The following is a 9,284-nucleotide window of genomic DNA, read 5'->3' as shown; positions in this document are numbered from 1 at the left end:
CATGCTTCTCGTAGATCAGTTTCCAGTTCGCCATATCCCAAGGGCGGCCAATGTGAAGCTATTGAAAGCTGATATTTTATTGGATTTCTTTAAATAAAGTGGGTTTTATTCAAGAATCTTTGGGATTTCCCCTAATTATCTAGTTTTGATTGATAAACCCCTCGGCATCGAGTAGAACATTGGGAAAATACTTGATAATCTTGGTGAAGTGTGGGAATTTTTGGGTATTGGCAAAGGTTATCCCATTGATCTCCTGGTACTGCTTCAATACCTTGATGAGCTCATTCGGAGGCACTGCATCCGCCACGAGCCAGTGCTGGATGACGTAGTTTAAGGCATACACCGGGAGTTTCATCAAACTGGGTTCCTGTATCAAAGATGCACCTTCCTCCACGATTTTCTAAAGGATAGTTACCTTAGTAAGAGTCATTTTGTATTCCAATGTACCTACCTCGATGCACACCCGCTCCACATCGATGATGTTATGCCGGAATGCCAGGTCGAAGGCCGGAAAGATCCCATCTGGAGGCCATTCCTGTTGCCCCAGTTTCTCTGCAAAGGAGCGGAGCAGCTCCGGCATGTTGTAGGCGCAGGACAGGATGAATATATCTCCCACCAGCTTCAGCTGGACCAGCGGCGAGGTCACCTCAAAGGTGTATATAAACTCCAGGAAGATCTCCACGCTCTCGGGCGAAACCCCATTGATCTGCAGCACGCCGTTCCAGTGTTTGTTCTGGTACACGTCCTGCTCCAGTTTGTCGGAGGCGGTGGCCAGGAAGATCCGGTGACATCCAAACTTTTTGTAACACACACTGACCGCCGGCTCTTCGGATTGGGGGCAGTTGCTCAGAACGTGCACCTGGCAATCGGCATCGGCACCACTGCGAAAGTATTCCAGTCGACGGGTTCTACTCGTGGCGCGATTGGTTCCATCATTCGAAAATCCCGCTGGGATATCCTCCTCAATATCAAATACAGCGGTGGTTCTGGGTACCACCAGTTCCGGTCCCAAGCTTACCGCACTGGCATTGCGCGATGGTGTAAAGCTATGGATCCCTTCCTGGTCATCCGCCTCCTCCTCCAGGTCGGCCCACCCATTGGTGCTTCCCTGGTGGGTTCCGCCGGTGGCCTCTTTCTCAGAGTCTGACATTCCTGCCAGGGAAACCCCAATTTCGAATTCCAAATTGTGTGCTATGTGAGAACAAAGCCCCTATAAAATCCCCAGTCACTATGAACTGCAAGCTACGCCGCCTGGACCTGTTGCGGAATGGCCAAAAGTCGGACTGCGAGCTCCACGTTTGGCAACCGGAAAAGGTGAAGGAGGGTAAGTGTTGTCCATGCATCTTCCGCTGCCACCAGGTGATGCTCATCTCCGCCTCCGAGGAGTTCGAGCGGCTGATCCGGGATCCCGAGTTCCAGAAGAACAAGCGAGTGATCAGCGTGGAAGATGCCTCCTCCACCGCCTACGAGGCGCTGCTCCTCTACATTTACACGTACGAGGTGTGCAATGCGGTCACCATTGACATGTGTGGCGACCTCATGCTGCTGGCCGAGCGCTACAAGATGCTGGACTTCATCGACTGCTACATCGACAAGCTGGCCCACCAGGACTGGCCCATTGAGGTGGTTCTGCAGATCTTCCACTTGGCCAGTGAGCACAACCATCCGGCTCTGATGGATCTCGTGGCGAAAGTATGAATTCCCATACTTTTATCTTGCTTAATGCCTATGCCTTTCCAGAAAATTCTGCCCGTAGCCACCCAGGTGCTCAAGGACAACTCGTTCCTCAAGCTGAGCGTAAAGGAGCTAAAGGCTCTGATGATAATCCTGAAGAAAGATGGAATTCTTTCCGACCACGAGCTGCTGACCTCGCTGAAGAACTACCAGGAGGTGAACAACCTGCGCTACGAGAACATGGAGCAGTTCCAACAGTTCGTTGAGGTGACCCAGTTGGTCGACCACGTCCTCTTCGAAGTGGATGGCACCATAGTTCTGCCCGAAGATGATAAACCTTCAGCGGGGGAATAAGCTCAGCCAAGTTGGTATATCCAAGGATATAGACAGGATGCATTACATATCTAGAGGGATCATTTATTGGATGAGGGGGCAAAAAACAAACAAAATCGAATTCATATCGGCTTATAGAATAAATACTACCTATAAACATAATACCCGAATGGGCCGAGGCCGGTGCAACAAAATAATCTTACAAATCAATCAACGGAAGCGGGATGCCTGGTGTACGGAGTCCTAGGAAGCCGTGCGCAAAGGCATACGCACTTCCAGAGGCACCATCACCACATCGGCGTCTGCGTCTGCGTCGGCTTCGGCATCACCATCGGCGTCCTCGTCAATCACCAGGCTCGGCTTAACGCTCAGAAAGTCATCGCTGTCAAGCATCACGTCCTCGTCGTCCCCGCTGTCGGAGGACTCCTGGTCGTGGTCCGTCTTGTAGCCGTTGCTCTGGGACTGCTCCTGCGGCGCAGAAAGAGGGGTGTCCTCCCCGAGAATCGGAGCATCGGCATTGATCGCCAGTCCAGTGGTATTGGAACCAAACTTGCAGACGACCGCGATGCGCAGATTCACAATCAGGGAGTAGAGCTTCACGGCCGGGCCCACCTTAAGCTTCAGGTACTTGTCCAACTCCTGGCGCCCCAGCATCAGCAGCGCCCTGCCGTCGATTTCCTGGTCGAGAATCAGCTTGGCAATGTCAGTGGAATTCAGGGCACGCTCTATGAATTCGAACACATCCCAGCTGGTCCAGTGGAGCGGATTGGAGCGCACCTCGTCCAAGTCAAAGGCGCTGTTCTGCTGCCAGAGGCGATAGTTTTGCAGGAACTGTGGTCCATAGTCCTTCACAAAGGACTTGGCTATGGCCAGGGATCGTTCATCTGGCACCTGCTCCGCATCCTGCTTTTGCTTTTTCACAACCTTCTCCTGGCGTGGAGGCGTCGTCTTTCGCTTGGCTTGGGCCTTTGCCGCAATTTTCGGCTGGAAAGCCTCTTGATGGGACTCATCCTTAATGGCTTGCTTGGCCTCCGAATTGGCTCGCTTTGATTTCTTCGCCCATCCACGTCTGATATTCTCGGGCGCCACACGCGCTGGCTTGACCGTCTTGGAGCGCCACTGACGCCAATTCTCCGGCGCATACGGACAGCAATCCCGCAAAGCATGCACATTGAGATTGAAGCGCTTGGCGTTGCCATAGCCCCGACAACCCTCCACATCGCAGGGCATCACGGACTTGGTCTGGAGATAGCCAGGCGGAGTTTCCAGTTCGTGCGAGGTGGCCTCGCACCAGCCAATGGGGTGCAGATCCGGACTGTCGTCCTCCAGCCAGAAGTAGTACTCCGTGGGCCAGCAGTCCAGGTGAAGCTGCACCCGGTAACCCTTCCGCGTCACCACAGTGGCCGGACGAATCAGGCAGGGATTACGCTGGTCAACCACTTCCAGTTTCATGCGTGCCTGGTACTCCATTGGCTGGCGTGGGGTGAACAGCTCCTTTGAGGCGGCCATTCCTCCAACCTCTGATATGTAGTCATCCCAATTGAACGCGGACTTCTGGTAGTCCGGCGGAACGATCAACTGCTGGCGACCTTCGTGCCAGCCGCAGGGATGGATGTACGGTGAGGTGATGTGTACCCACAGGTCGTAGCAGTCATCCCAGCCGTCGAAGTGGACTCGGATACGCTCGTCCAGAATATCCGTCACTGTGGCCACACAAATCTTGCCCGTGTCATTCAGATCCTCCGCTTCGAGATGCATGCCCACAGCGAATCCGTTGCGAACTCCCATCTGCTGCTGCATATTCAAATGAGTAAAGAGCGCCCGCGGAGCCGCCTTGCCGCCCGTTTTCACCAAATAGCGGGTCCAACTGAAGCGTTCCGAGTTGTAGTCCCTGGGCGCCTGCAGAACGCGTGCTGTCTCATCGCACCAGCCTGGCGGAAAGATGTCCTGCGAGTCGGCATTCACCCAGAAGTCGTACATGGAGGAGTAGCCGTCGAAGCTAAGCTTCAGCCGATAGCCACGCACCTCGACAATGCTGCAGACACAGAAGAGGGAGCAGTTCTCCGGATCGATAGCCTCCAGCTTCATGCCGCGCTCAAAACAGTTGGGACTGATGGGGAACGGGTTAGGGAACAGGTGGATGGGCGCTGCCACATCCTTTCCCTTTGACTTGAGGTACTCGCTCCAGCGGAATGGCTTCCTAGCCTTATCCTTTTGACGGTGCTGCAGCTGTTCTTGTATGGCAGATAGAGATTTCGTTTGGGGCTTGTAGTTAGCTTGCTGCTTTTGTGGCTGATCTGGCACTGTTCCAGCTGGTTGCTCTAGTTGGGTACGGCTTATCTTGCTGTCCTTCTGGGTGCTCAACGGCAGACGGCGCTTCTGGGATCGACGCACACAGGCAACGGAGCAGAAATCTGTGGGAGAATTTAATATATAATATATATAGAGATTAAGGCCTTTGGAAAATGCTCTCTTTACTCACGTGGTGCCAGAAAGTCGGCGGCGGGACCGTGGCAATTGCAACGCTGGCACAAATAGAGCAGCGGATGGATGCTGCCCGCGGGCCTGCGACCCGGACGATCATACAGAGGCCGCTCGAAGTATGCAGCTGGTCCTTGGCGCGGCTGGCAACGCTCGTTTATCTGCAGGAGGTTGAACTGGTTCAGCTCGAACCGGATGGTGGAGTTCTGCAGGTTGGCCGGCTGCTGGCCGCGCCATTTCAGCATGGTCAAGTTCTGCATCATGCCCCTTTTAAAGGCATTGGTCTTGCTGCCAGGAGATGGAACCACATCATGGTAGTGGGCTCTCTTTCCGTTCTTTACCGAAGGACGTGGTGGCTTCGGATCTGCTAATTTGGGCGGCGGCGATGTTTCCGATGCGTTTGAGACGCTCGAGGAGGAGGAGGAGGAGGACTTGGGCGGAGTTTGGGGCACCTGCTCATCGCAGCGCAATGAGCGCTCAAAGTCTTCCCTGCTCAGGGGCAGAGATTCCGCCTTGATGATGCTTATGCCAGGCAGCAGACTCAGTTCCTCCCCGATTCCCTTGGCCGGCACCTCCTCAACATCGCTGTTGGAGGAACTGCCGCTGGCACTGGAAGAGATTGTCGTCACGGAGGAGTTCTTTCTCACGGCTTTCTTTTTGGCCACCGGTCTGCTGGTGGTGGAAATGGTAATCCCTGCGGGCAGAATGGGCATTGTGATCTGCTTCTGCTTCGGTGTCTCCTTTTCCGGCTTCTGCTGCTCCTCCTCGCTCTCATCGTCGTCGTCTATGGTGATGGTTTCAATGGGCGCACTGGGCTGCTCGATCACATCCACCTCCTTGGCCATAATGGCCACCGAATGACGACGCTCGTTGCTGGCCACTGGAGAAGGGGGATGGTTGGACACGAAGGACTTGGAGCGCTTCAGCTTGGGTAAATCCTTGGGCACAGACGGCGGTAGTTGAGTGATTTCCTTGGTCACCGGTGGTTGCAGTTGCAGGGTGTCCATTGGCTTCTGTTTCTGCTCCTTGGCAGGCAACTTTTTCTCCTTAGCTGGGCCATTTGTGGAAGTTTCCAGAGGTTTAGGAGTTGGTTTGGGTGTTGTCTTGGTTGTGGGCTTTGAAGTGGGCCTAACGTCAACCTTCTCTGGAACTGTACTAACTGGCGCCACTGCCGGCACATTGGGCGATTCCTGACTGGGCAGCGGAACTGCCTTCATGGCCACGGGTTTGGCCTTAATCAGGCTCATGTTGTTGTTATTGGTGGTCGGCTCCTCCGTGACAACGGGCATCGTTTTCGCTGCAACAACTGCTTTCAGTTGGCTGGCACTATTAGTATGTTTGTTGTTGTTGTTTTGGGTGCTCCTGGTCTTATCCTCGCCACTGGGTTTCGGCGATGGCAGAAGTTTCTTCACATGATTGGCTTTGCCGAGAACGAGGGCATTCGGATTGTTCTTGACCTGGTTGAACTTTATACGCAGCTTGTCCACCGCCACCTTGCTGAGTATGAGTGGAGCACGTGGCTTGAGGGGATTGGCCAGCAGGGAGATTTGCGCACCCGGACCCGTGCTGGGAATCTGGACAGGTGCTGCTGCACGGATGCATCCAAATGGAGAGCAAGAAGACAGAGAGACACGAATTAGCTTTGAGTTTTCTTTAATTAGTCACCCGAAGGCAATCCGATTGGATCCTCCATTGAACCCGAACCCGATCCCCGCATCACCGCACCCCCTGCGCTCCGATTGATTGCTGATCCAAAATCTTCTCCTCCTCTTATTGCAGCTGCAAAAACCTGATCGTCATCATCGTTGTCGCTTTGCTTCTGCTGCTGTTGTTGTTGTTTTCGCTGGCACCCCGCCTTTTGCATACTGCTATTGATAAAACCAGCATATATACACCATATATATTGAAAATGGCAATAAATTCTTGATGTTTATTTTCCAATTCGTACCGCCCCATCCATGGAACTCAATTCGATGGTTGAACTTATTTCCGAAAATGGCACACGCACACAAACCCTATTAAATTGGTGTTATGAAATGTGCAGCAGTCGAACAACAACTAAAAACTAAACCCGCAGAGCGATGTGAACAACGAAAGTAAACTATAAAGATTGCCCCGCACCCCACACGCACACACACACACACACACACGCAAACACACATAGACACACACACACTTGCAACAGTATTTCCCATTTTCCGACTGGCCTCGGATCTGGGGATCTGCTCTTCCTCTTCCACTTCTTCGGCTGGCGACTGGGAAACCAAGCCATTTCTAACTCATAACTTACATAACTCGGAAGAGGGGAAACCCTACTTACCCGTTTGTATTTTCGGTGGCACGACCGTTTTGCCCACGAGCGTTAAAGGTGCTCCTGCAGTTCCAGTTCCGGCAACCATAGCGCCTGCTGCACCCGATCCTCCTGGCTGCGCGGGCGTGATGCTGGTGTCAACGGTTAGGCTATTCTTGTGCAAAGGTGTTCCGGAGCGTATGACCACCGGTTGGGGATTGGATGCACTTCCGCCGAGTAGCGTGGTCTTGCGATTCGGTGTAAGAATGGCCACCAACGGCTGGCTGGTATTACTAGCCGATGGCAACAGCTGGAACAGGGGAGCAGCTGCTGCTCCACCAGTGGCGACAGCTCCAGCGGGCTTTATGGAATTTGGCACGATGTTGACCGCCGTCAGTTTGGATTTCATTGGCTGGACATTGCTGATGGTGATGTTGCAGGTCTTGTTGCCGCCCACGGATGAGAGGGGCAGGAAGCGCAGCTCCTCCTTGAGGGAAGCGAGGAGGCTGTTAGGATTTGGATTTCCGCCGCCCACTGAGGCAACACCATTTCCATTCGCGGTGGCCGGAGCGATGGTTCCTCCACTCGCTGGCGACATGGAGATGGACATATCGCGCTGTAGCTGCTTGGCCTCCGCGCTGGCCAACGACAATGGCAGCATTTTAAGTCGTTTATCCCAAGGGCTTTGTATTTGGGTTTTCCCAGCGGAAATCGAAACTATATTCGCGTCTTTACAATTTTTGTACGTTGAGGCGCACAAAAGTTTTTGGCATTTTACACTCTGCACCCGCGTTAGTATTTTTTTGTATTCCCCCTTTTCACAAAACTCTTTGCCGATTTCCAATTGTCTTTATCGTCTGATTTGTGCTTTATATACGTCTATTCCGCAATCACTTCTGTATTTATAAAACTTGCAGCGGTTTTTAAGTTTTTGAATTAAAGTTATTGTTTCGCGCGTTTTTTGTTGCACTCATGTGTGTTTCTTGGTTCTGGCAATATACCAACAGTTGGTATTTAAATCCGCAGTTTGCGAATTTATTTTAAATATTTACGGTTACTTTGGTTTTGTTTTTTACCTGAAAATGTTTAAGTTGGATTTAGTTTTCAGTGCAATAAAAGGATTTTAAGCTGCAATAGTTTGGTAATTAGAAAATAACCAGCAGGTAGCAGTTTCTTTGGAACTTGCAAAGTTGTGGCCGTGAAAACCAAGAACCATCTGACACTATAAAATGGACCATTTGTAAAAGCCGAAGATTATATGTTGCAATACCTGCACTATTCACTTTCCTAGCTTGATCTGTTTTATGGCTTGATTTTACTTTAATTTTTTGACAATTTACCCGCGGCCATTGGGCAAAACCCCATTGCCCTGGTACGGTCACACTGAACATATATTGAATTTTGATACCATTTTTAGTTATGCTGCCCAAAGAGTTATGTTATCTCAAAAATGACCTGTCCCTATAAAAAGCTCCCCTGGGCTTTGTATCCCACCTTATGACCGCATATGTAAGCCCTGGATGATACAACCGATCCGATCTCCCAGCCCCATGTTACGTAGCAGCCCCATCCAATGTCACAATAACAGAAACCTCTTATCTTGGTGCGGATGAACCACCAGCCAGGGATTTGGGCAAGAGCCCAGGGAATGAGTCTAGATTTTCCACTTTCAGGGAGTCTGGAGCGCCCATTGCCAGAATCCAACTGTTGACTTACCCGCACGCGATTCCTTTTTGCCCGCGGAGCGAAATGAAATGTACAGCCTCGGAGGAGGCGGAAACCAGGATATCGGGATGCTGCTCGCTGGCCGTGTGCAGCTGGAATGAGAAAACTTCAGATAGTCAGGTTGCAAGTGTCGAAAGGTGGGCCAGGATATAAACGCTTACCTGCTTTATCTGTATGATTCGATTGAACTGCAGTTTGTTTGCTGCGAGGGTGTTAATGCTCGTTCGACCTCGTAAATGCAGGCAAAAACGAATGCCCAATGAAATCGGGCGGAAAAACTGAACAATTCAAGCACACTTTTCACCAGGTAAGCAAACTAAAGCAGCTCGAGACAATCCGCACGCCCAGCGAAACTATAGCGTTCTGTCGTTCAGCAATATTAAAAACTGCAAAAGCATGTGTGTATTTTAATTTCTATGATCGAACGTCACAGGTGGCAACTCTGGTCGCCGATTCGTGTGCGCCTGTTGTCGGTTATTTTGAAAAAGCGGAAATAAAATGGTCAATAAAAACGCTGTCTTCCAAGTTTGGTGCAAAATGTTTTGGAAACGGGTTGTTAAGCAGTCTTAAATGCTTAAATGCATATCATAAGCAGGATTTACAGGTACCTAATGTCATAAAGCAACTTAATAAGGAAAATGTCCCAATATCGAACAAAGCGACTTAGCTTCTTGGTAAACTTAAAACGAAAAGTGTTTGCCCACTAAAAGGTTGGAGATATTTTAAGCCGCACATTTACTTAGCAATTTTATCTAGAATATTTGTCAAAAGATTACAAAAG

At 51.1% G+C, this 9,284-nt stretch overlaps 3 protein-coding genes across 10 annotated transcripts; 1 reads left to right on the top strand and 2 right to left on the bottom strand.

Moving 5' to 3' along the window:
• Positions 1 to 84: 84 nt before the first annotated feature.
• Positions 85 to 1,224, bottom strand: LOC6554610. Its single transcript, XM_001981526.3, has 2 exons — positions 452 to 1,224; positions 85 to 400 (listed from the first exon to the last, which is right to left on the bottom strand). The coding sequence occupies exons 1-2, from the start codon at positions 1,148 to 1,150 to the stop codon at positions 140 to 142; spliced, it is 960 nt and encodes a 319-aa protein (XP_001981562.1). The 5' UTR covers positions 1,151 to 1,224; the 3' UTR covers positions 85 to 139.
• LOC6554609 lies at positions 1,207 to 2,169 on the top strand. The gene is made up of 2 exons (XM_001981525.2): positions 1,207 to 1,692; positions 1,741 to 2,169. Exons 1-2 carry the CDS (start codon positions 1,231 to 1,233, stop codon positions 2,026 to 2,028), a joined length of 750 nt encoding a protein of 249 aa, XP_001981561.1. The 5' UTR covers positions 1,207 to 1,230; the 3' UTR covers positions 2,029 to 2,169.
• On the bottom strand, positions 2,071 to 9,066 carry LOC6554608 (lethal(3)malignant brain tumor-like protein 1). Of its 8 annotated transcripts, none has more exons than XM_026976024.1 (5): positions 8,665 to 9,066; positions 8,495 to 8,609; positions 6,809 to 7,854; positions 4,490 to 6,076; positions 2,071 to 4,421 (listed from the first exon to the last, which is right to left on the bottom strand). In XM_026976024.1, the coding sequence occupies exons 3-5, from the start codon at positions 7,437 to 7,439 to the stop codon at positions 2,251 to 2,253; spliced, it is 4,389 nt and encodes a 1,462-aa protein (XP_026831825.1). In that variant the 5' UTR covers positions 7,440 to 7,854; positions 8,495 to 8,609; positions 8,665 to 9,066; the 3' UTR covers positions 2,071 to 2,250. The 8 variants fall into 8 exon arrangements, 6 of the variants coding, with proteins under 6 accessions (XP_026831825.1, XP_026831824.1, XP_026831826.1 ...); XM_026976023.1 differs by having other exon boundaries at positions 8,495 to 8,595; XM_026976025.1 differs by having other exon boundaries at positions 4,490 to 6,073; positions 8,495 to 8,595.
• Between the last annotated feature and the right edge of the window lie 218 nt (positions 9,067 to 9,284).

The sequence above is a fragment of the Drosophila erecta genome, unplaced genomic scaffold, assembly GCF_003286155.1.
Source record: "Drosophila erecta strain 14021-0224.00,06,07 unplaced genomic scaffold, DereRS2 tig00000000-arrow-pilon, whole genome shotgun sequence".
Lineage (NCBI taxonomy): Eukaryota > Metazoa > Arthropoda > Insecta > Diptera > Drosophilidae > Drosophila > Drosophila erecta.
Note: the sequence above shows the minus strand (reverse complement) of the source record. Positions and strands in the feature narration are given on the sequence as shown.